This window comes from Oncorhynchus mykiss, chromosome 17 (assembly GCF_057628025.1).
Source record: "Oncorhynchus mykiss isolate SJ-2025 chromosome 17, ASM5762802v1, whole genome shotgun sequence".
NCBI classification, from domain to species: domain Eukaryota; kingdom Metazoa; phylum Chordata; class Actinopteri; order Salmoniformes; family Salmonidae; genus Oncorhynchus; species Oncorhynchus mykiss.
The window spans coordinates 1,364,347-1,391,484 of NC_143038.1; the positions used below are offsets into that span (position 1 = coordinate 1,364,347).

The 27,138-nt window shown below is 41.8% G+C and overlaps 1 protein-coding gene across 1 annotated transcript; it reads left to right on the plus strand.

The window, feature by feature from the left end:
* Positions 1 to 1,012: 1,012 nt before the first annotated feature.
* On the plus strand, positions 1,013 to 26,160 carry LOC118936477 (structural maintenance of chromosomes protein 3). Its single transcript, XM_090204380.1, has 30 exons — positions 1,013 to 1,237; positions 1,899 to 1,974; positions 2,134 to 2,172; positions 2,291 to 2,358; positions 3,373 to 3,444; positions 3,549 to 3,628; positions 3,745 to 3,823; positions 4,544 to 4,661; positions 5,041 to 5,216; positions 5,455 to 5,535; positions 6,134 to 6,298; positions 7,309 to 7,430; positions 7,756 to 7,969; positions 8,139 to 8,242; positions 9,042 to 9,141; positions 10,589 to 10,749; positions 10,973 to 11,114; positions 11,276 to 11,426; positions 11,736 to 11,886; positions 14,192 to 14,345; positions 14,953 to 15,111; positions 18,514 to 18,621; positions 19,157 to 19,265; positions 19,500 to 19,642; positions 20,077 to 20,181; positions 21,141 to 21,353; positions 21,753 to 21,944; positions 23,923 to 24,100; positions 24,929 to 25,035; positions 25,233 to 26,160. Exons 1-30 carry the CDS (start codon positions 1,223 to 1,225, stop codon positions 25,302 to 25,304), a joined length of 3,654 nt encoding a protein of 1,217 aa, XP_090060506.1. The 5' UTR covers positions 1,013 to 1,222; the 3' UTR covers positions 25,305 to 26,160.
* The last annotated feature ends 978 nt before the right edge of the window (positions 26,161 to 27,138 follow it).

Sequence of the window (27,138 nt, forward strand, 5' to 3'; positions counted from 1 at the left end):
TGTAAGAAGGGCTTTATAAATAAATGTGATTGATTGATCGATCACAATCATTATTTTAACCGTATTTCAAACGCAGTAACAAAGTAATCAGTGGAAGTTGGTGGGAGGAGTTATAGGAGGACAGGCTCATTTTAAAGACTGGAATGGAATAAATGGATTCAAACATGTTGACACCCTTCCTTTGATTCCATTCCAGCCATTAAAATGAGCCCATCCTCCTATACCTCCTTCCACCAGCCTCTTCTGACACATATGCATATGCACATATGCATAATTAGGATAATGTATACATAACCATACAGTAGTAGGCTAGGCCAAGAGATTAGCATTAGACAACAGTGACACCTGCAGCGACCTAAAAAAGAGAGATCCAAACTAGAACACTCCACTGGCCACTGACTTTGAAATGCATGCATGGACACTCCCACAAATGTAGTCTATGATGACTACATTGTAGCAATTTTGAGTTTATTAATGATACAGAAGCATTGTTGACCATACATGCTTAGACTTGCCTAGTTAAAATATATATATATATATATATATATATATATATATATATATATATATATATATATATGCTCTCTCTAAGTGGAAATCATAGAACATCATTCAGTGTCACATTTAGGAAACGATTATAAGAATGGGTAGCCTGTTTCGTCTCTCTCGTGTTTAAATATCCCTCACTCAGTCCTTCGTTTGGCGAATAAAATACAGTTTTTCAAAATACAGTATTTCAGTTTTAAATACTGTACCAAAATATACTTTCTCTGTCAGCTCTTTGGCGCCCAACAATCGCACGCACGAGGACCATATCAAGTACAAATAATGGGGATGTGATAAAACTGAATGCTAATATTAAATATGTTGTATGTACTTGTATGACTCAAATTCACATTCATACATATCCTTAGTATATCTATATTTTAACGGGTAAACGAGTAACATTTTATATTTCGATTGTATCTAATATTCATTAATCAAAATATCTATGCCCCCCTCTTTTCTCATTATTGACTGTTCCATTTCATCCCGCTCGTGACGCCATTTTCCTTGTTGTTTCTCTTTCGCCAGGATATTTCAACAAACTTGGATACATGCATTTTGAACAAATATTCACAATAATCACTTTAAAGACCCACCTTCCCTTTATTGAAGGAGAAGGGGTATTTATTGAAGTTTTTTGTTTCGCTTTCTGAGGAAAGTTCCTGATTAGGCGACCATGTACATCAAACAGGTAAACTAGCGGCGCGAGCTCCATGTCTACGACCCGCTCTCTGAAAATGATGCTTGCGGCCTAGCCAGATAGCTAGCTTTAGCTAATAAGTATTGTAAATAAATTAACATTTACACGTAGCTAATTAGCTAGATATAGTCTACAATACTGCACTTAGAAAAGTAATCTACAAAAATTGTCATGTGCCGGATTGCAAACAATTCTGGATCATGTCTGTCAGTAGGCTAGTTAGCTGAGGTACTAGTAGTAGTGATGCTAGTCGCTAGCTAATGTTATAGTAGCTAGCAATATGTGGTAACTTTCTTCAATCCAGCTAACGTAACTAGTTAGTGCAGATAAGTTAACTATCTTGCCAGTTAGCTATCAAGACAAGCCATTCATAAAGTAGTCACATTAGCTAGCTATTGAGATAACGTTTGTTATTAGCTAAGCTAGCTCGGAAGATACTGCCCCATCCAGCTTGCATAACATTAGTTTGCCTTTTGACATAGCTAAGACGTTAGCTGGCTAGCAATTGTTGGCAGCTAATTTCAACATCATGTGAAAATAAACTATTGGTGGATGTCTGAATCGTTTATTCAATGCAATGTTGCTGTAACTAGCAAGCTTGGATCATTTAAGATTTGTGATAGCAGTTGCACTTCCCTTCTTATCCTCTCAGGTCATCATTCAGGGGTTCCGAAGTTACAGGGACCAGACTGTGGTGGATCCTTTCAGTCCAAAGTCCAATGTCATCGGTGAGATTCTGCAAAGTTTACTCTCTCCCAAAAACCTCTAGCTATCTTTAGTCATAAACAACACCTCACGATGTAGGTAGAGGAAACAATGGCCTGCTGCCTTTCCATCCATTGATTGATTGACTGACATTTCCCTCCCTGTATGTTGTTTTCTCACAGTGGGAAGAAATGGATCTGGAAAAAGTAACTTTTTCTACGGTATGTGCGCGCTCTCCCCTTCTGATGTTTTCTACCATATGAAATTAGAAGAATATAAAAAATGGTGATGCATTTATTTGCTGTATATAATACAAACAAATGTTTATTTTTCTTTCAGCCATTCAGTTTGTGCTCAGCGATGAATTCAGCCATCTTCGCCCCGAACAGCGCCTGGCCTTGCTCCATGTAAGTAGTGGAAGTTATACTAACAGTAATGAATATTATATAATCCTCAGTCTGTTGTTCAAATCAAAATCTAATTTATTTGTCACATACACATGGTTAGCAGATGTTAATGCGAGTGTAGCAAAATGCTTGTGCTTCTAGTTCCGACAATGCAGTAGTAACCAATGAGTAATCTAACCTAACAATTCCACAACTACTACCTTATACACACAAGTGTAAAGGGATAAAGAATATGTACATAAAGATATATGAATGAGTGATGGTACAGAACGGCATAGGCAAGATGAAGTAGATGGTATCGAGTACAGTATATACATATGAGATGATGTAATGTAGGGTATGTGAACATTATATTAAGTGGCTAGTGATACATTTTTTTACATCAATTTCCATTATTAAAGTGGCTGGAGTTGAGTCAGTAGGTTGGCAGCAGCCACTCAATGTTAGTGGTGGCTGTTTAACAGTCTGATGGCCTTGAGATAGAAGCTGTTTTTCAGTCTCTCGGTCCCTGCTTTGATGCACCTGTACTGACCTCGTCTTCTGGATGATAGCGGGGTGAACAGGCAGTGGCTCGGGTGGTTGTTGTCCTTGAGGATCTTTAAGGCCTTCCTGTGACATCGGGTGGTGTAGGTGTCCTGGAGAGCAGGTAGTTTGCCCCCGGTGATGCTTTGTGCAGACCTCACTACCCTCTGGAGTCTGGAGAGCCTTACGGTTGTGGGCAGAGCAGTTGCCGTACCAGGCGGTGATACAGCCCGACAGGATGCTCTCGATTGTGCATTTGTAAAAGTTTGAGTGCTTCTGGTGACAATCCGAATTTCTTCAGCCTCCTGAGGTTGAAGAGGTGCTGCTGCGCCTCCTTCACAACGCTGTCTGTGTGGGTGGACCAATTCAGTTTGTCCGTGATGTGTACGCCGAGGAACTTAAAACTTACTACCCTCTCCACTACTGTCCAATCCTCAGTCTGTTGTTAACCCCATAACACTGTTATAACAATGTTTTTCCCTGTCACTGCAGGAGGGAACAGGTCCTCGTGTCATCTCAGCTTTTGTGGAGATTATATTTGACAATTCTGACAACAGGTTGCCGGTAAGTTTCTCACCAAACATGATTGTCGCCTTTGACTATTTAGTCAGTCATGTTTAGTTTGATATCTCTCCGTTCGTTGGTCAATATATTCACTCTCCCTCCAGATCGACAAAGAGGAGGTATCCCTCCGCCGTGTCATCGGCGCCAAGAAGGACCAGTACTTCTTAGACAAGAAGATGGTGACGTAAGTGGCTGTTGACTACACGTCTGTTGTGACTGAGCAAAGATCGAAAATTGCCTCTCTGTTTGAATATGTAACCATCATGTAATCAGCAATCACGTATGTTGATTTTGTTCCAGTAAAAATGACGTCATGAACCTCTTGGAGAGTGCTGGTTTCTCCCGTAGTAACCCCTACTACATCGTCAAGCAGGGGAAGGTAAGACGGCACTATGAACATATGCTCTAAACAGGCTCCGTTGTGCATCATTCATTGGTTATTTGCTGCAAACGTGTTTCTTTGCACCACTGTGCTGACTATATATCTGTTCATACAACCCAACGTCTCATACAATGATATCTTAAGTAACATGTTTTCCCTGTTTGTAATCTGTGTCCAGAACAACCATATAACTTTCTACATAAATTATACAAAGGATAACTTTAATATGTTTCGTCTCTCTAATGGCTACCCAGACTATTTGCGCCCCCCATCTTTATGCTGTTGCTACTCTGTTATTAACTCTACCTACATGTACATATTACCTTGACTAACCGGTTCCTCCGCACATTGACTCCTGTACCGGTACCCCCTGTATATAGCCTCCACATTGACTCTGTACCGGTACCCCCTGTATATAGCCTCGCTATTGTTATTTTACTGCTGCTCTTGAATTATTTGTTACTTTTATTTCTTGTTTTTTAGGTATTTTTCTTAACTGCATTGTTGGTTAAGGCCTTGTAAGTTAGCATTTCACTGTAAGGGCTACACCTGATGTATTCGGCGCATGTGACAAATAAAATTTGATTCATCATGTATCCAGATCAACCATATACCTTTCATATGTGTCCTCTCTTTATCCTGTATCCAGATCACTTTATACGTAAGTTATACATGGGTATCGTTCATGTGTGTTTCCTCTCTTTATCATGTATCCAGATTAACCAGATGGCTACAGCCCCTGATTCCCAGCGTCTGAAGCTGCTGCGTGAGGTTGCAGGAACCAGGGTGTACGACGAGCGCAAGGAGGAGTCCATCTCCCTGATGAAGGAAACAGGTACAATATAAGAACCAAAGTCTCTCTATATGTCTACGATGACACCATCTAAGACTCTGTTCACATGCATTCAGTCACCAGATCTAAGCAGAGGTATCCTGACTCACTACCTAAGATTGGTTTTTATTTAGACAAATTCAAAGCTGGAAGTTATCTATGAAAAAAAAACAGTCGACTTTCAGACCTATCGCACAAACTTTAAAAATAAATGCTGCTCTTTCAATTTCCAAATAATTTTCAGAGGAAAGGCTATATAATTTACTTCCCAGAATAATCATCTCCCTTTCCTATTACAAATGGCCCTTGGTTGGGCCACCACAGTAGATTTAACTGTAGACCTAAATAACATACTGGTGCTCTGTTTTTGTGTTTCCCCCAGAGGGTAAGAGAGAGAAGATCAATGAGCTGCTGAAGTACATTGAGGAGCGTCTCCAGACCCTGGAGGATGAGAAGGAGGAACTGGCTCAGTACCAGAAGTGGGACAAGATGAGGAGGGCTCTTGAGTACACTATCTATAACCAGGAGCTCAACGAGACACGTGCCAAGCTGGACGAGGTAACAAGAATTTTAAAAAATCAACTAAATGTGTTTATAGAGTTTGGGTTGAGAAATGAATACAATTTGATTTGACAGATATTTATCATGGGCACAGGATGTCTAACAAAAAGTAACTTTCAGTTGGTAGGGGTTTGCTTTTGTGGTCTGACCTTTCAAATTCTTCCCTTTTTTAAATGGCATTTGATATTTTTGATTGCATAGTTAACTGTTCTTTAAATTCGGTTTCCTCTTTCAGTTGTCCTCCAAGAGAGAGACCTGTGGAGACAAGTCCAGACATCTGAGAGATGCCCAGCAGGATGCCAGAGACAAAGTAGAGGTAAGTGATTCTGCATACAGTATTTGCACAGAATGGCTTGGAGTGTATATGGATGTGATCAGCTTTTCACATTTCCGAGACAAACTGTACTGAGCTGTCATGGTTACGCATCCATCCACCACAGTACCTGTAACCATGCTGATAAGGACTAGGGGAGGGTTAGGGGAGGGTTTGGTCGGGGGGTGGGGCTCATCGCGCTCTAGCGACTCCTTGTGGCGGGCCGGGCGCCTGCAGGCTTTTTTTGGTCATCAGTTGAATGGTGTTTCCTCCGACACACGACACATTGGTGCAACTGGCTTCCGGGTTAAGCGGGCTGGTGTTAAGAAGCGCGGTTTGGCGGGTCATGTTTCAAGGGGATGCGTGACTAGACCTTCGCCTCTCCCGAGCCCTTTGGGGAGTTGCAGCGACAAGACAAGATTGTAATTGGATATCACGAAATTTAAGAGAAAAGGGGGGTAAAACAAAAAGAGGTTTCTATCTTAGGGCTCTTGTGTATGCAAACCTGACCAGCTTTTTTTCTATTTCCTCTACAGTCAGTGTCCATCTGGTCTACGTATTATTCCTCTCATTGCCTCTTCTCCTCTTCCTTCCATTGTAGGAGACGGAGCGTGTGGTGCGTGAGAAGAAGTCTAAGATCAGTGCCATGAAGGAGGAGAAGGAGCAGCTGAGCTCAGAGAGACAGGAGCAGATTAAACAGAGGACCAAGCTGGAGCTCAAATCCAAAGACCTGCAGGAGGAGCTGGCCGGCAACAGCGAACAGAAGGTAGGGGAGCACAGTGGTGGGGTGGAGGGCGGGGTGAGTATGTGCGTGTTTGAGATAGAGAGTGGTGTGTGTGTGCGTGTATGTGTAGTTGGCAACAGTGAACCGAAGAAACGGGGCGGTCAGAAACCTCCTCATCTGCGTCACTGTGTGTGGGTTTAGATGTGTGTGTGAGACCCCCCCATCCTTACCTACTATGTACCTACCTCTCCATCCCCGAACGGGAGCTTCTCCATCTGCGTCAGTGATGATCCCCCCCACACCACAAACACCCCCTGCCTCTTCTTTTCTCCATCCCTCCCTCCCCCCTTCTTTTTCTCAGAGGGTAAGGACAGAAGCCTCTCCATCTGCGTCACTGATTCACCACACACCTCCATCTCTCTCCCCCTACTGCTAGTCTTAACCTCTCTTTCTCTCTCTCCCTGCATCGCTTCATTCTGGGCAGTGGCCCAAGGGAAGAGATCTGGCCCCAATCCCTGTGTGTGTTGCAGATTAGACAGCAGCATCTCAGCGAGGTTGGATTAGGCCCACCTGGCCGGGAGAATGTTGCAACAGCTTTCTTGTTAGCTTTGTTTTGTTGGGATGGTTGGAGGGGGGCAGGAAGAGGGAAGTAGGGAGAAAGCAGGTGGGTGTACCTGCGTCATCTGCCTTTCTGACTGCTGGGAGTCACATGATCCTATCTGAGTGATATGGATCAAAGCAGATTTTAGGAAGCTCTCGGGCTGCGACGACATTGATGAATGCAGCTCCCGGCACCTCTCTTCTTCAGAGGGGTTGGGTTAAATGAAGAAGACACATTTCAGTTGAATGCATTGTTGTACAACTGACTAGGTATCCCCTTTCCCTTATGGTTGACATATCTAGAGTAATCACGTGTGTAGATAAAATATCTGCTGGCGTTTGAACTTATTTCAGTGATGACCCCGCACACGTATGAGTATCCTCAAATGCCTCTGAGTGTCACCCGTTGTCACTATTTGTTTCTATTTAATAATAATGAATTCCTCTTCCAGAAACGTCTGCTGAAGGAGCGGCAGAAGCTGCTAGAGAAGATAGAGGAGAAGCAGAAGGAGCTGCAGGAGACTGAGCCCAAGTTCAACACTGTGAAGGAGAGGGAGGAAAGGGGCATCGCCAGGTCTGTAGGAAAACCCTACACTGCTCAAGGCTCAACAATGAATTAATCGTTTGTAATAGGCAACAACTTTTTTTTTAATGTATTAGTAAAAGGATATTTACTCATTTTCCCCCCATGTAATGTTAGTGACACCTGATGTTGAGCCACTAGAAAGTGAATGAAGTTGGTTCTCTTGTAATCCTCATTGGTGAAAGACTGGAGTGTCCAACATGGCACCTTATTAGTAGGCCACTAAATAAGGAATAAGCCCCCCCCCCTTCAGAATTGTTTTCTGAACTTCCCTATGTACCTTTTAACACCTCCTGTCATCCCTCGCTCCACCCAGACTGGCCCAGGCCACCCAGGAGAGAACAGACCTGTACGCCAAGCAGGGCCGTGGCAGCCAGTTTACTTCTAAAGAGGAGAGGGACAAGTGGATCAAGAAGGAACTCAAGTCCCTAGACCAGGCCATCAACGACAAGAAGAGGCAGATTGCTGCCATCCATAAAGACCTGGAGGACACGGAGACCAACAAGGAGAAGAACCTGGAACAGTATAGTGTATAGAACCTAACTCATGACTCATTAACAGTTTAATTGGAACTATTATGGTTGATTATAGTGCAAATGATTTTGTTTAAATAGAACGTTTGATTCTGTTCTAGATTTCACTCTGTTCTATAATTCTTGGGATCAAGTTTCTATTTGACTGGTCTGTTTTCCCCTGTAGAAACTGGACCAGGACCTGAATGAGGTGAAGACCAGGGTGGAAGAGCTGGACAAGAAATACTACGAAGTCAAGAATAAGAAGGACGAGCTGCAGAGCGAGAGAAAGTAAGATCATGATCTATATCTTAATCATTTGTTTTGCTCCATCTTGTTTCTTGGGTTGAGTCATTGCGCTGTTAGGCAAAGATATTGATTTGAACCTGTAAATCTTTACTTCGTCTTCTCGCTTTTCTTTCTTCTTTACTGCTTTTTGGTCAATATTCGTTGAGTCATCATTTGCGCTTTTATATATTGATTCTATCTTATAAATCGTAACTTTTTTTATTTTATTTTTTACTCTTTCCTCATTGAGTCATGGGTTTGCACTTTAAATATTTATTTACTGAGAAAATATGTATCTACTTTGTCTGGAATCCAAGACGAAGGCCTATAAGCCCTGACTCGATCTCCACCGTGTAAAAGGTTGGATGGTTGTTCCCCTTAAGACTTACATTCAGCTTCCGCCTGGCAACCTTTATTTCCTTACCAGACTGGTCTGCTCTGCTGTGAATGTCAGCATGCCTTTCCCCTCTCCTCTCCTTAACAATGGAGAGGTATTTATAACCCTGTGAGATGGATGCTGCCTGGTGCTTTGCACTGTGTGCTGTAGAGAAGGGCCTTGAGATACTGAGTTGTGTGAGGAGGAGGGAGAAGACCAGAGACGATGAATAGAATATGACATATGGGTCATTAATGTTTACAATAGAGCTGCTCTCAAAATTAAGGCATTTTCCTGGAAATGATTCAACAAAATGTGCATCTACAATATTTGCCCTGGCTGCATAATTTGGTACAATGTCTTTTGGACTGAATGACAAGTTAATGCATTAAACTAGCAGTGTGTTTGTCTGTGTGCCTCCAACAGCTATCTGTGGCGGGAGGAGAACGCTGAGCAGCAGGCCCTGGCAGCCAAACGAGAGGAGCTGGAGAAGAAACAACAGCTCCTTAGAGCAGCCACCGGCAAGGTCAGTGTGACCTCCTACCCAACGAAACACACACACACACACACACACACACACACACACACACACACACACACACACTCGCACCTTAGCATGCATTGTCATATCATGCATATCATCATCATACTGCCACCTGTAAGGTCAAAATAACCTCTCCCCTATTGCGTTAGATTGACCTATGAGTCATATTAATTATAGAAGACCCACCTTCACCTCTACATGAATGTCTATGTAATCCATATCATCCTACTAGCCTTATGCTAAACCATGTGTGGTAGTTCCATTTATCTATGAATTAATGCCAGATTAGATAGGACACACACCTTCCCCTTTACACGTGATCATACTAGCCTTGTGGTAAATCTTCTGAGGCAATCATAGATTACAAAGGTCACACCTTTACATACACCCATCCATTTATTTACTCCCTGCCCCACGGCCAAGGAGAAAGAATACACACACCTTCACACGGACACTCATTTCCACACATTTACTGTTTACTACCAGTCATGTCATGGGCCTGGTGTTACAGATGAATTACTAAGTCCACACCATGAAATGAAGGCTACACACACCGTCACACTACCTACTCAACCGATGGTCGATGGCTCGGCTTTAGCAACGATGAGTCACTGATGAAAGCAATCCCACCTGAACACTGAAGATTCACTTTGTGACTCCATTATTGGGGAAAGAGAGAGAGGTAGTGATTTTGTGACTCAACCAATTATTAGGGAAAGAAATTGCGTAGAGGTAAAGACAGTCTAACAAAGAATCAGCCCACCCCTTTCTTCCCACTCTCCTAGAAATCTACAGTGTATGTCTATGACTCAGCTGCTTACTACTTTTTCAGTCACACTCTAATCAGTCCTTTCTTCAATCAAAATCTCCTCAAAATGACGTTCTATCAAAATTCCGGGTGGTTAGCTTGGTGATTGCCGTCTTTACTCGCTTGAGTGGTCCGGTCGAAGCTGACTTATACCCGGGACGTCACAGAGAGTACTTATCTTTTGGACAGCAGAATGTGGAAAATCACTATTTTCACCTACGTAGACTAGTGATGGGCACTATTATTATAAATATCCAAACGGACGTTAGTTTTCAATGACTTCCGAGAGTACATACAAAGATAGACCATGACATTTTAAGAAAACAACAGTTTGGCTGTTTTTATGACGGCCCCATAACAAACAAATAAAGAGGTGCCGGTAGCCTACACACTTTTCACGCATGTGGCTTATTGTGGGTCAATCAAAGCTTCACTACCATCAAAGGCTCCATGTGTAGCAAGTTAAGTGGGAGATTTCTAATCAATGCTAAATGGATTTAGAATGATGGAATTAAATTGGCTAAATTATGAGGACACTTACTTGTATGACGCCACAGATAAATATGCATTTAAAAAGTGTTGAAATGTTAAGGTAAATCTAGTTGTTTTTGTCCACATTAGGCCATTTTGAACGGTATTGACAGCATCAACAAGGTGCTGGAGCATTTCCGCAGAAAGGGGATCAACCAGCACGTCATCAACGGTTACCATGGCATCGTCATGAACAACTTTGAGTGTGAGCCCGCCTTCTACACCTGTGTGGAGGTCACCGCGGGAACCAGGTGAGTTATTTTCTCCTGGATTAGAGGACACATTGGAGGAGAAGATCTGAGTTTCTTCCTCTCTGACCTCCGGGGTGTTTTGAGAAGGAGACGGGGAGAGGGGACACAGTGAATCGTGGAAAGACCATTGAGAAGGCCAGAGAGAAGCTTGTTTCCTCAATGTAAAAGTAACTGTTACTCAAACTTGTTGGCTCATACTCCTTCATGTCCCCCTCTCGACCAGGTTGTTTTACCACATAGTGGAGACAGACGAGGTGAGCACCAAGATCCTGACGGAGTTCAACAAGATGAACCTGCCTGGAGAGGTCACCTTCCTGCCCCTCAGCAAGCTGGACGTCAGGGACACCGCCTACCCTGAGACCAACGTAAGGGAATATTCTTGAATGGAATCGTCCTAAAAGTGTAACCAAGCAAAAAAATCTAACATACCTCAAATACCGTACTATGTATTTGACCCAGGCCTGCTATGACTTAGGCTCGTCAAAGAGCGTTAAACTGACCTATATTTCCTCTCTCTCTCCTTTAGGATGCCATCCCCATGATCAGCAAGCTGCGCTACAGCCAGCAGTTTGACAAGGCCTTCAAGCACGTGTTTGGAAAGACCCTGATCTGTCGTAGCATGGAAGTGTCCACCCAGCTGGCCAGGGCATTCACCATGGACTGCATAACACTGGAGGGTAGGTATCGTCTAACGTGATCAAGATGTCAATTAATGTAAATGACACCAATTCTGGTCTGCCTTTTACAGTCTATGTTCAAGTAACAAGAGGTTTCTTGGTGTAGATTTTGAAATGTTACGTTTTTTGTTGTGTTTGTGAGTTGGGTGTTTTTCTGCTGCAGAGGTGACCAGCACAGTACCATACCAGTTAGTGTGCTGTGGGACAGTTTATTTATTTAGTTAATTGTAATTTAAAAATATATTTTTCTGGTGTGTGATTTTGTTATTTATATATATATATTTTTTGTTTTGTTACTGTGTCTCTCAGGTGACCAGGTGTCCCACCGCGGGGCGCTGACAGGGGGTTACTATGACACCAGGAAGTCACGTCTGGAGCTGCAGAAGGACATGAGGAAGGCTGAGGAGGAGCTGGGAGAGCTGGAGGCCAAACTCAACGAGAACCTCCGCAGGAACATCGAACATATCTTTTAACTCCATTGTTTGTTTGTTGGTTCATTCATTCATACAGATCTTCCTAGTCCTCTAAATTAAAGACCCAAACTGATTTTTTTTGTTGTAGGGCCTTATAAAATTTGATTGTTTTTGTCTAATATCCGCTTTGTTTCTCCCCAAATTCCGTTTTCTCCATTTTGTTTTTCCAGGTTTCTGTTTTCCCCTGTTTCTTCAAGTTTTCGTTCTCAAAATCACACTTAAAAAAGGAAAAACAACTTCATTGGAAATGTGTATTTTTGGATGTAGTTACCCTTTTCATTCTAGTGCACACCAAACACTTGGCTGTTGTTTAAATCAAACCAAACTGTATTAGTCACATGCGCCGAATACAGCAGGTATATTCACCTTACAGTGAAATGCTTACTTACAAGCCCCTAACCAACAACGCTTTAAGAAGTAAAAAAAAAATATATATATATATACACAGGGGATGCCGGTACAGAGTCAATGGGCAGGGGCACCAGTTAGTTGAGGTAGTATGTACATAGAGTAGAGTTCATTTGTGTTTTTGTAGTGCACGTGACGGTAGAGATTGCAAAACACATACTGATGCAAATAACCATATCATTCTGCCAGGTAAAGCATAGGCTACTTTGTAGTTAACATTTTAAATGGAAAGGTTTTCGGGAAAGCCCTTTCCATCTAACAAGACTTTTCATTAGCATCATCTCGAATGGCTACAACAAGGTGGTAGACACGCAGTTTTAGGAAATACGAATAACTAATGCATTCTGTTCATTTATTATGATAAACTTTGGCAAATTAATATTCAATACATTTAGTTAATTCCCTACTAAGTTCAATGCGTTTTAAAATATTGTTGAATTCCGTTTTAATATCTGGATTCCATGATTCTGTCTGCGTTTTCCGCATCGGGGATTTTATAGGCACTGTTTATGTTTCTGATTAGTCAGGAATACAGGCATGTATTGATTTGTGATTTGACCCATTTACCATGGTCCTGTCTCAGTCTAGCTTGTCATACACTAACTCAACTCCCTACCTTACAGTGGACCTGAAGTGAGTCAGACACCAGAGATACTAATATGCCATTTTAGTCCTAAATACAGGGGCTCAGTAGGTGATGGTGTGTTGTCATCTCTCTCGCGCTAAGTTGGAGGAGATTTAATGTGTAAAAGATGAACAGGTTTCGTATTGAAATGGGTGGGATAGTGTGTGGTGTTTCATGTCATTTAGTTGTAAAACATGGGGATTAAGCAGGTAATGGAGTGTCTCATGTTTTCCTCTCCCTGGTTCTCAGGAGGTTGTGTGTGATTGGCTGGTTGGAGGGTATTTCATGCCTCCAGGTTATGTCTTGAACCCAGCAGGAGGGAGGAGGTGTGTGTAGGTGGATGTTGGAGGATTACATGTATAATATGAGTGTGTGTGATGGCGAGCCAAAGAGGATTAGCTAGAGTGTGAGAGAAAGAGGGAGAGCAAGAGCATTGCCCTCAGACCTCTTTCTCTGTGAGTCACTGGTAGCAGGCAGCACCACGCCGTGTGTGTGTGTGTGCGCGCGCTTGAGTTGATTGTTGACATGGCATCACTCCTGTAAGCCCCCAGCAATGAGTCAGAGGTTCAATCAATGATTTTAAAAGGATGTTTATTTATATAGATATATTTTTTTTATCTACACCACCTCTGGCCCTTAGGTAAGCTTGCCATTAGGGAGATGCCTGTCTGTTTTATTTTAAATCAGTCTTTAAAGGGGCAATCTGTCATTGCTACATCATTTTTTGGACTTATTAATTATGATATGGACCCATTGAATCAAATTTAGAAATGACTGATGAGCTTAGTTCACCTGTCATACCCCCAAAAAAATATGCCAATGTTTGTAAACAAAGTAAATGTAAATGAACACTATATAGACTCAAAACATGGTTAAAACTATAATTTTGATATCATGGACCGTCAGTCCTATGCATTTGAGAGCGGTTACATTTCTCCAGCCCTGTCTCTCGGCTTTTAACCCAAATGGGCAAGGAGTCAAAAAATGTTATTGTTTAAATTGCTGATGGCCACTTCAATTATATGGAAAACGAAATATCTAGTTTTGGATGATTTGAGTTTAACCAGTACAATGTTACATGCTTTGAGCCTCTCCAAAAGTGTTATAAATCCCAAAAACCAACCAATCAATCATTTGAACAATGATATCCATCATGTATGAAGTATGTTCCTTAACCCTCCCCTGTATGTAACAACAATGAGATCTATAGGTTATATAGGTCCTATTTGTTTATAAAGTATGTTCCTTAACCCTACATCACGTATCAACAATGAGATCGACCAGCTGATGAACCAGATGCAACAGATTGAGACCCAGCAGAGGAAGTTCAAGGCCTCCAGAGACTCCATCCTGTCTGAGATGAAGATGCTCAAGGAGAAGAGGCAGCAGTCCGAGAAGACGTTCATGCCGAAGGTGAGGTTGATTTGGACTTCAATGTGTCTCTTGGTTTCTATCGGGCCCTATTCAAGGGAATCATGAATAAAATGTAGCCGTAGTTGACTGATCCAGTTCAGATCCAGTTCAGCGTTATGACCAAAAAATGTCAGATTGTTTTGAGATTCAGAAAAGTACCATACACATCCAGGAGGATGATAAGAGGGGTGTATTTATATACCCTACAAATGTCAGTATTATGCTGCCATGACAAGCACCCCGCCTTTTTACATTTGAGAAAATGCAGCAGTCTGAGAAGACATTCATGCCTAAGGTAGCCTATAGTTATATAGCTAACTTTATGATTGTTGCTGTCTTCTTCTGTCTAGACTTCTTGAATTATCTTGTACATGTAGTCCACCAGTTGAACACATGAACACATTGCTGCACTGTTCTAGCATAAACTGTGCCTGCTGCTTGCAAACCAAATGTCATCTTTTGGGCATTGATAAAGTAATTTCAACCCATTTAATCTCTCCTCACAGCATCACTCTCTCCAGTCTCTAGAGCCCTGTCTCCATTCCATGGAGTCTACCCTGTAACTCTTCCTCTCTTCAACTATCTCTCCTTTGTTCTCTCCTCACAGCAACGTTCACTGCAGTCTCTAGAGGCCAGTCTCCATGCCATGGAGTCCACCAGGGAGTCTCTGAAGGCTGAGCTGGGGACAGACCTGCTCTCTCAGCTCAGTCTGGAGGACCAGAGACGTGTTGATGACCTCAACGACGAGATCAGACAGCTGCAGCAGGTAAGGAGACAGTTAATGAAACACTACAGGGGGAACAAGTTTAAACGGGGCACTGTGTGGATGTATGTGGTGTTTGAATGGCTGGATAGCTGGATGGTTTTACCTACTGTTAAGACCTTGACGTCGAAATCAGACCACTCCAACATGTAAACATTACAGCTAGAGACAGGAAACACGTTTAAATTGGGGCACAGATTATATCTAGAATGAATGAATTACATTTTTATTTTTGTCATCACGAATTGGCAACACATCCCTTGTGAATTAATTGACACATAAACAAACATTGCAATACCACAGTGAATTATTGTAATGATCATTCTTCTTCTGTTCTCTGCATTACGCATCGCATAAAGAGTGAAACAAGTTCAATCAGTACATAATATTAAATAAGGTTATCCAAACAATAATTATATTCCTAGAGCAGTAAAATCATACATGCATATACAGATAAATAAATACATATTAAACAGAAGGCATTTAAACCCAGTCTGGCACAAAGAGAAGATTCATTTGGGAGACAAGCCTATACACAATCTATATACACACGTACAATTTACCACATAGAAGGTAAACATTTTTACAATGCAATTATAGGTAGCCCTTTTCTTTTACTCCAGTCTTTATCTACATTTTCCACAAATGGAAATACACAATGGACCAAAGAAAATGTTGTTTCTCCTCATCGCTCAGCCACATAATGCCAGGGTATATCTGGTGTGCTTTCTGAAATAAGAGCAAGCGTATATCGTGGTAGGAAGGGCAATAGAGGATAAAATTAGTTAAATTCTCCATTTCTTCGAGGTCATAATAGTTACATAGTCTTTCCTCTTCCATTTCATCACAATACCGACCTGTTTCAATACGCAGAGGCAATATCGCTGATCGCTGCACATAGCGATCTCTTGCTTTTAGGTAGGTTATACATAATATATCTCTCACACACAAATTCACCCTTAATCAAACAAAAGGTTCTCAATTTGGGTTTATGATTCATCTCCACCCATTTTTCCCCCAAATTGCATCAACAGTTGTTTTTTAATCATATCTATGTCTCCCTTAATTTAGGCGTCTCCTTGTTTTATACCCGAGGGTGTGGGAAACCAATCTGTACGATAACATTTCCCATCAACCCGTCTTTAACAAACTATAGGCTAAAAGATCCCTATTTACAAAATAAATGTTTTAATTATATTTAATTTAACCTTTTATTTAACTAGACAATACAAAATCAAAAGCTTTCTGGAAATCAATGAAACATGCAAAAGTAGGCTTCTCTTCGTGTAATCTATTTCTGATTATTGTACAGACCGAGAAGATATGATCTGTACAGGCTGGACTTCTGTTTTGTTCTTCCACCAGAATGTTTTTATCCTCCAAAAAGGTCAATAGCCTATTGTTGAGGATGGATGAATATAATCTATAAACTGTACTTAATAAACTTATGCCTCTATAGTTCAATGGCACTCTCGGGTCATTGTTTTGAAGATATGGGAATGGGATTCACTATAGACTTGTATGGCAGCATACTGTACTCAAAAACAAATTTGGAGCAATTATTATTAATTATTATTATTTTTGTATTTTTTTAACCTTGATTTAACTAGGCAAGTCAGTTAAGAACAAATTATTTTTTACAATGACAGCCTACTGTCAATTTAGGGGATTTTTAAACCTCATTAGGCTAAACACTTAGCCTAAACACAATCACTTTCTTAACTTTTGCAGACAGCTCCTCATTTAAGTACGGGTTACATATATACGAGTGATCTGACATTTTATTTTCCATTTTAGTTCTCTGGGAACATGTGTCTTTTTGTAAAATGATTCCCCAAAATATGCTACATTTTCAATACCTGAGAACAATCTAGCAAACCCCTTCTCCCACTCCTTAAGAACCTGTGTAATATCAGAGTTCAGCCCCCTTGAGGATTTATTGTCTGTATCCCCTCAAGGTGTAATAACTGCCCTCTCTTATATCTCCATTTAAATAGGTGCAGTCTTTTATCAAACACATGCTCTTTTTTTCTTAAATTCCTTCCTAAAATGTTCTCTTGTATTCCTATCTTTACACTGTAAAAATAAGTTCTTAGCCTTGCGCATTACTGACCATAGATCCTTTAGCTTATCATTCCAATAAGACTTCGGCTTGTAAACTTTCCTGGACTTCTTTATTCACATATTTTTTTTTCCATATTTCAGAATATATAGTATCACTAAATGTTTCATACCACACATCTAAATCAAATGCTGTTTCTTGGCAAGGTATTGATGAGTTCCACCAGAGCTCTACATGCCAGTTCAGAACATAGAAAGTCATTTAGCACATTTATCTTCTTGTAATTTGGCATGTACTGGGTATGTATCGTCTTGTAATTAGGCCTGTACGGGGTATGTATCGTCTTGTAATTAGGCCTGTACGGGGTATATATCGTCTTGTAATTAGGCCTGTACGGGGTATATATCGTCTTGTAATTAGGCCTGTACGGGGTATATATCGTCTTGTAATTAGGCCTGTACAGGGTATATATCGTCTTGTAATTAGGCCTGTATGGGGTATGTATCTGCTTGTAATTAGGCCTGTACGGGGTATGTATTTGCTTGTAATTAGGCCTGTACTGTACGGGGTATGTATCTTCTGCCCCGAATGATGTATTACCTGGTTGAGAAAGTTTGTGGATGTTATCAAGAATACAGACAGTGATTGAATGAATACCAAAAGTTCACTTGATTCTAATTTATCACCCTGTCCCTGATGATAGAAGAAAATGATGGCTTATGATCATTTCCCTGTCTTGTTCCTTCCGTTGTTATATCATACATGGATTGTTAACAGCTTTGTCTTTTTGATACAAAAACACACAAACACCCTCAGACTCACAGTCGATTTTGAAGTGTCCTCGATGAGTTGAGCGCTAGCTAGCTGCGGTGGTGTGGGCACTGCATTCACAGCCAACCACACAGACACACTACCAGCTGCTCACAATGACAACCTCAGTAGCCACCTCAGCCGTTCTATCTGCTAACGTTATGCAATCGTCCCCGATTATAGAAATAGACTCATGTTCTGTACAGGAGTAGGTAGACGGGCTGTGACCCTCAGTCTCCTCTCTCTCTTTCTCTCCCCGCCTGCAGTTCTTTTCATATTTTTTTTCCTCTAAATTCATTTCTCTTTCTTTCTTATGAAGGCTCCTTTGTTTGGGGTGTGAGTGGGGGGGGTACGCTCTATTTCTCTCATCTATTCTATTACAAACAGAGGGAGTCTCTCTCTCTGAAATGTGTTCTGTATTTTGTTATGAAAGATGAGGACATGAATGTTGAACAACAAACATGATTGTTGTGTTTGTGTGTGATGTATTGTTGTATGAAAGGAGCAATTCATCATGTTATCTTTGTGTGTAGGACAACAGGCAGCTGCTGAATGAGAGGATCAAGCTGGAGGGGATCATGACCAGGGTGGAGACGTACCTCAATGAGAACCTACGGAAACGCCTCGACCAAGTAGAACAGGTATGGTGTTACACAATGTGCAAAACTAAACCTAGAACAAGTCCGGTTCCACAGTAGAGGTACTGTTCCACAATTTTCCAAACAGAAACTAGAACCGGTCCGGTTCCAGAATGTCTAGATGGGAACCTAGAACAGGTAGAATTCCAGAATATCACAATAGTGACATTTTTATTATAATTTTTTATTTAACATTTTTTCAGTCAGAATTTATTTCACAATATCTCGTGACCCCACCCCCACATATTGACACAACCTTAAAATTGCAGCATTAACTTTTTTACATCAACAAATAACCTTCAATTCATTACATTTTAATCTGTTATCAAAATGAAAAGAAACCATTAAATAAATACTCAATAAAATGTCATTTTTCTAAATATCTTTCTCAAAAACGTTTGTATGTTGTCCCATACGATAATCTGTACTGTATATTTTTTTGTTCCCGACTTTGAATACCACTGCTGTAGGAGATGTATGAGCTGAGAGAATGTGTTTGTTACTCCTTATTAACTTCTTTCTCCATGTGATCCTGTAGGAGTTGAATGAGCTGAGAGAGACTGAGGGAGGCACCATGCTCACAGCCACCTCCTCAGAGCTGGAGGGAATCAACAAACGCATCAAAGATACACTGGCACGCTCCGAGGGTAGGTCTCACACAAACACACACACACACACACACACACACACACACACACACACAGGCATTAGCAATATAATGGAGCTCACAGGAAGTATTGTATTGGTCTCTCTTGAACAGTAGTACGTTATTTGACCTGAATTGATGAAAACCTACACACAATCGTCAATATCAATAGAGGTACAACTCAAGTACAATAGTTACGTCTTCAAAGTGCCAACTGTCCCTGTTCATCCCCCAGACCTGGATGTGCTGATCGACAAGGCGGAGATTGAGGTCAAGGACCACGCCAAGAGCATGGACCGCTGGAAGAACGTAGAGAAGGAACAGAACGACGCCATCAACCATGACACCAAGGAGTTGGAGAAGATGACCAACCGACAGGTCCGCCTTTTCAATCGTCAGCTAAATTAGAGTTCAGTGTTTCCATTATTTTGGATAGATTGGGGGTAAAGGCCCTGCAATAGACTAGCATCCTGCCCAGTCGGTGTACAGAAACAGGAGATGGGCTCCTGCTCCTATGAGCCGTTCTGGCTCGCACAAACCAAGGCTACTTACTGTACCTTATTCGGATGCCCATTGACTGACCCCATGACCGCTAATCTTCCTGCAGTCCATACACACGACTAAAAATACATTCGACATAAGACTTGACCATTTATGTTGAAAGACGACAGTAGTAGACATTAAAAACATTTGATAAGCAGATATTAGAATAGTTGAAATACCTGATAGGTAACACCTGTTTTTGCGCCTTGTGTCTCTGATCATTGCTGATGCTGTGTGGTAATAAAGTACTGTTACTACTCCTACTACAGGGCATGCTGCTGAAGAAGAAAGAGGAGTGCATGAAGAAGATCAGGGAGCTGGGGTCCTTACCACAGGAGGCCTTCGAGAAGTACCAGACCCTCACACTCAAACAGGTGAATTCTCTCTCTCGGAATAAACACACACACACACACACTCTCTCTCTAGGAGTATAGACACACACTCCCTAGGGATAAACCTGCACACATACTCTGAACACACACTCTATAGGTAAACAAACTCTCTCTCTCTCTGGACTCCCTGTCCTGTTTTTAACTTTCAGGACTTTGATTAGAAGCCAAAGCCAAACAGTCACGACGACAATAATCTCAGAGAGCCTCCTCAAGCCTCGACCGAGGGGCCAGGGCCTGGTCACATACACACGGCTGAGACACCGCCCACCCACTCTCACACTTATGAAAGCAGCAGCAGCCACCTCACTGTGACTCAGAAACCTAGTTAGCCGGCTCCTGCCGCCAGACATCCCTGGGCACCTCGGTGTGTGTCGAGTGGGCTGCTGGCTCATCTCTCATAAGTGTGTGTCTCCTTGACCAGACTAGAAATATCCTATACTTCGTGAGGATGAGCGTTAGCTTCCTTAATCTTTCTCCCCAAGACATTGAGTTTTGATTAGCTGGCCAGGTCAGATAGTGGATTCTAGAAGTGGATGAAGCCAAAGGATGATAATCTACCTCTTATACAGCCTCTCCTTTTGATAGGTCTCTTGACTTGACATAGAAACTGAAGATTATTAATAGTTTTGAGTGTTTTGGAGGGATACGTGTCAGAGTTGGGATTATGGTTTTTTCAACTCCTCTTCATACTCAAGAGATGATGATTAGAAATATCCTCTTTGGCACTTTGCCATCGAGCTTTTCGACGGAATCGTGTATGTCTACAATACAGCATGTGTAGTAACGCGTTACCTCGCCTCTTCATCCAAATGTTCCTCTCCACAAGTTGTTCTGTAAGCTGAAGCAGTGGAACACAGAGCTGAAGAAGTACGGCCACGAGAACAAGACATGTTTAATGTTACCCTAACTCTCTCTCTCTCTTCCTCTCCCTCCCTCTGTAGCTGTTCCGTAAGCTAGAGCAGTGCAACACAGAGCTGAAGAAGTACAGCCACGTGAACAAGAAGGCCCTGGACCAGTTTGTCAACTTCTCTGAGCAGAAGGAGAAGCTGATCAAGCGCCAGGACGAGCTGGAGCGAGGACACAAGTCCATCATGGAGCTCATGAACGTGCTGGAGCTCAGGAAGTACGAGGCCATCCAGCTCACATTCAAACAGGTACGTTATCCTCACTGGGAAAGTTACCAACCCCATCATTAGGTGACGGGTGCGCTTCAACCCTTGAATCAAAACCTCAATCGAGTATCAAATTGGTACGCTTTCAACCTGATTTACGTCTCTAACAGACTGTGATGCCTTCTGCACATACACCTGTACTCCTGAGCAAGGTCTCAATCAGAGTATTCAACCCCCCGAATAAGTCCTTAACCTTCAACACAAATGTTCATGATTTAACCCGAGCCCGTACGGGAGTTGTAGCGATGAGACAAGATAGTAACTACTAACAATAGGATACCACGAAATTGGGGAGAAAAGGGGGGTAAAATAAAAAAACAAAGAGAAAAAAAACAAAGTGACTAACCATATCATGACAAATTCCATCTTTCCTCTGCTCAGGTGTCTAAGAACTTCAGTGAGGTGTTCCAGAAGCTGGTTCCAGGGGGCAAGGCCACCCTGGTGATGAAAAAGGGTGACACGGAGGGGGGTCAGTCCCAGGACGAGGGGGAGGGGGGCACCGACAGCGAGAAGGGCTCAGGCTCTCAGAGCAGTGTGCCCTCTGTAGACCAGTTCACTGGAGTCGGCATCAGGGTAAGAGTATTTGTGGACCGGTGTGTGTATGTTTGAGAGTGAACCCGAGAACCACGAGAGAGATATGTGACAAATAGTGAAAATGTCATATGTACTCTGAATAGCTTTTATATGGTATTCTTTTTTCCCAATTTTACACAAAGTAATCATGCATGGACAAGAAATGATTAGTTTCATTATTGACTATTACATTATCCTAGTTTGCTGTTGCTCATGTCACCTTTTCTTCCTAATATTGAAAAAAGGTTTCCAGGTTCATGTAGAACAGGGATGTTGAAGGAACTCAGTTGGGGTCTTAAACTAATGTTGGAAGGTAGAATACACAAGTTGAAATTTCTAAGTGTAGTTGAGTATCGTCTGTGTTTGCGCGTATCACCATACACCACGGTGGCATGACCTTCATGTGTGCGAGACTAGTCGAGTAGGCCATTGCTCAAGGAGAGAGACAGTCGGACATTGCGGCACCAGGAAGGCCTAGCCCATAAAATATGATAGAGAACGGACTACTAACTATGTAGCCAATTCAAAACATATCTTGTACCCTCTAGTTGTGTATGTAGAAAGTATTCATACCCACATTTTGTTGTTACGTCCTGAATTCAAAATCAATAAACATTTAAATACATATCACCCATCTACACACATGCCCCATAAGGACAGTGAAAACATGTTTTCAGATTTTTTTTACTAATTTATAGAACATTTTATACAGAAATATCTCATGTATATTTGCCCATTATTCTTTTAAAATTCTTTAAGCTCTGTCAAGTTGGTTCTTGGTCATTGCTAGACAGCCATTTACAAGTTTTGCAATAGATTTTTAAGCCAATTTAAGTAAAAACGGTATTAGTCTTGGTAAGCAACTCCAGTGTATATTTGACCTTGTGTTTTTAGATTATTGTCCTGCTGAAAGGTTCATTTGTCTCTGTGTCTTTTGGAAAGCAGACTGAACCAGGTTATCCTCCAGCTCCATTCCATTTATTTTGATCCTAAACTCCCTAGTCCTTGCCGACGACAAGCATACCCATTACATGATGCAGCCACCACTATGCTTGAAAATATGAAGAGTTGTACTAAGTGTTGTGTTGTTGGATTTGCCCCAAACATAACGCTTTGTATTCAGGACAAAGTTAATTTCTTTGCCACATTTTTTACAGTTTTACTTTAGTGCCTTATTGCAAACATGTTTAAAAAATATATACCGGTATATATATTCTTACGTGCCTTTTTTCACTCCGTCATTTAGATTAGTATTATGGAGTAACTACAATGTTATTGATCCATCCTCTGTTTTCTATCACAGCCATTCAACTCTGTAACTGTTTTAAAGTCACCATTGGCCTCATGGTTTCCTTCCTCTCTGACAGCTGAGTTAGGAAGGACGCCTGTATCTTTGTAGTGATTGGGTGTATTTATACACCATCCATAGTGTCATTAATAACTTAACCAAGCTCAAAGGGATACATTTTTACCAATGGGTGCCCTTTGCGAGGTATTTGTGGTTGACTGTGTTTGAATTTCACTGCTTGACTGAGGGACCTTGCAGATAATTGTATGTGTCGGGTACAGAGATGAGGTAGTCATTTATGTTAAACACTATTATTGCACACACATAGTGAGTCCATGCAACTTACTTGTTACACATAGTGAGTCCATGCAACTTACTTGTTAATCAAATGTTTATTCCTTAACATGTTTAGGCTTGCCATAACAAAGGGGTTGAATACTTACTGATTCAAGACATTTCAGCTTTTCATTTTTTATTATTTACAAAAAACACAATTCCACTTTGACATTATGGTGTATTGTGTGTAGGCCAGTGATACAAAATCTCAATTGATTCCATTTTAAATTCAGGCTGTAACAAAACAAAATGTGGAAAAAGTCAAGGGGCGTGAATACTTTCCGAAGGCACTGTATGTGTATATCCTTTTCAATAATATTCCACATGTGTTTCTCTGGTCTTGCCCCCCTCCAGGTGTCGTTCACGGGGAAGCAGGGGGAGATGAGGGAGATGCAGCAGCTCTCTGGAGGTCAGAAGTCCCTGGTGGCCCTGGCCCTCATCTTCGCCATCCAGAAGTGTGACCCCGCTCCTTTCTACCTGTTTGATGAGATCGACCAGGCCCTGGACGCACAGCACAGGAAGGCTGTCTCGGGTAATAACACCACTCATAGCAAATAAATATAGCATATTGTATACAACACAACCACTCACAGACGGCCTCCCTTGGATAAGAAGAGATGGAGTAAGTGTGTTGAATTTACAGCTAGCCTTTCTGTCTTGATTTTCAATGGGTGGCAGGTAGTTTAGCAGTTAAGAGCGTTGGGCCAGTAACTGAAAGGTCGCTGTTTCAAATCCCCGAGTCAAGTTGGTCGATGTGCCCTTGAGCAAAGCACTTAACCCTAATTGCTCCTGTAAGTCACTCTGGAGCGTCTGCTGAATGACAAATGTATCTGTAAAATAAATGTTCTGACTTTAATAAGTCTGTTGAATTTACAGCTAGCCTTTGTCTTGATTTTCAATGTTCGGCCATCCACAACCCTTGCCTGGCTGCCTGAACTCCTTGCTCAGGCCAAACGCTACTCCCATGGATGTTAGTTTCTTCTCCACAATGAGTCTGGATCTGAGTACCCCCCCAACGATTTCTAGAACTCTAACATGTTGTGATTGGTCCCAGAAACGGATGGGTTGGGCCAGAGGCCGAACACACTTAAGCAAAGCAGCAATTTGAAAATTTGTCATTGGCTTTGATACTCTTGATTGGTTAGAAATGAACCAATAGCTGTTGACTTTGTTTTGTACAACACCCATCATTTTGACGTCCTCACAAATGGCTTCAATGATGGCAGTCATATAGAGCAGTGGAAGAATTCAGTTTGAGTCGTCAGGCAACCACAATCCTTCAAGCAAGCATGAAGAAATGTGAGCATTATAACATATCTATAAATCTCTTATCCTTACCAGTGTGTAATGTGTGTTCCAGATATGATTGTAGAGCTGGCGGGCCATGCCCAGTTTATCACCACTACTTTCAGACCTGAGCTTCTGGAGTCAGCCGACAAGTTCTACGGAGTCAAGTTCAGAAACAAGGTGAAGTTACTTAAACGTTTATACGTTGGTCCACATCGGTATGAATGTGTGGGTACTGGCTACTCACTCCCTGGCTAGTTTTAGACTAGTTTAATAACCTCTGGCATTCAGAGACGTGAAAAGTATGTTTCATAAGATGGTTGTCTCAGTGGAACTCAGACACAGGCATTGGTCACTCACTGTGTGTGTGTTTCCAGGTGAGTCACATTGACGTGATCTCGGCAGAGCAGGCGAAAGACTTTGTGGAGGACGACACTACCCATGGTTAAGAATAATCAACTCTTCCTCATCCACCTCCGTAGTGCACTGCCTAACTCTGAGCCTTCAGTCCTCTCCACTCCGACAGAACTCAACCAGGACTCTATGGTCAGCCATTATTGGAATCTATTCCCATTCTAGCGTCAGAACTCCCAGGTCCATCATCTAGCGTCAGAACTCCCAGGTCCATCATCTAGCGTCAGAACTCCCAGGTCCATCATCTAGCGTCAGAACTCCCAGGTCCATCATCTAGCGCTCAGTAGCTCCACCACTGTTCCCTCCTCTATGACATCGTTATGACCACATCCATCGTCTTGGCGGCCGAGGAGGGGAAATAAAAGTTCATTTTGTTTTTTTCTGGCCCGTTTTTATTTTATTTTTAACAATGTTTTCAGGTGGTCATGTTGATGTTTGAGATGAGGGTGAATTTCAGTGCTGGTGCAGCCTTTGACCTCATTGTTTATTGAAAATGGAGAACCTTTCAGATTTAAATGCATGTTCTTTTTTTATTTGAAACTGTTGGTCTGTGCTGATGTTGTGCTGAGGATTTTTCATCATAAATTGGTTGGTCACTTTGAATCTCAAACTGTGAGGTATAGTGAAAGACAGAGAAATAAAAACCCGTTTGTCAGAATAATCTTTTTTAAGATATGACATATTATTAACTTGTTGTAATGTCGTTACCAGAAAAATGGTTTGAAACAATCTGAATTTTTTGTATTCTTTCTTTTTGTTAACAGTGTCTTGGCATTCCCTGTTGTAGGTCATTATCTTGTAGCCAGTTAGTTCTACACTGACTGCAGCATTTTAACTAGTTGTTCTCTCCATGTTACTCTATTAGAAAACAATAAAAATCATATAAGGACATTTCCTGAAGAGAAGTTGTGTGCATTTGTAGTGAAGTAAGTTGTAGTGTGACATGTGACCTGTGTAGCATTATACCACTGGGTGGCGCTAGGTCACAAACTCTTCACCTCCCGAACCATACATCTGTCTGGTAACTACATGGACCACGAATAAGATGAAGTTACACCACGAGGTGTAACGAGGGACCTATAATATACATAGTGAATGTCTAGAGGAGTGGCACAGAGATTGATTTGTGATCATGACACTTGATATCACCAAATGAGCCTACTGGTGTTTCATGCTGGAGGATGTAATATCAGACATGGGGATCATATCAGTGAAGAGGCTAGCTACCAGAAACCCAGCTGAACATTCAATGGCCACCATTGAATGAATTTCATTCTGCCATGCGGGGCACCTAAATATGACAAAGAAAATATATTTCTACCAATGAGCCTGACAGTATTTCTGAAGTTGGTTGATAAGATGTCAATCTGAAACCGTATAGTGGTATGACTAGTCAGGAAGGTAATGAAACCCAGATTAACATCTGATCAATGGCCCTAATTGAACCATTGAATGGATTTCAATCTGCCAAGTGGGACACCCAGAAGTTAATTGTGATTCTCTCGTCTCCTCACACTTTTTATTTTCTGTCTGATGAAATCCCCATGACCTAGCCTGGCCCAACGTCTGTTTGTGCTGTCTTGCCAGTTAGTCTCTCTGGGACCAGGGTAACCCAGTGCACTGTTCATGAATGTGAAAGGGTGAGACCCCCCCCCCCCCCCCCCCAGACCGTGTACCCAGAGTCAGCCAGACATCTGGGATAGATAGATAGTCAAATGCTTAATGTCCCTACTGACCGTGACTACGGTACACTGATTACTGACCACCAGACTCGTCTCACACCCTGCCAACAGAACACCTCATACCCCTGTGCCCTGCCAGGCCCAAGCCATTAGCCAGGGAGCAGGCAATACTCCATACTCTCTCACT

Coding starts and splice junctions, on each gene's coding strand:
- LOC118936477 (XM_090204380.1), top strand. Junction 15,112..18,513: donor AGATCAGACAGCTGCAGCAG/GTAAGGAGACAG, acceptor CTTTGTGTGTAG/GACAACAGGCAGCTGCTGAA. Junction 19,643..20,076: donor AGAAGATGACCAACCGACAG/GTCCGCCTTTTC, acceptor CTCCTACTACAG/GGCATGCTGCTGAAGAAGAA.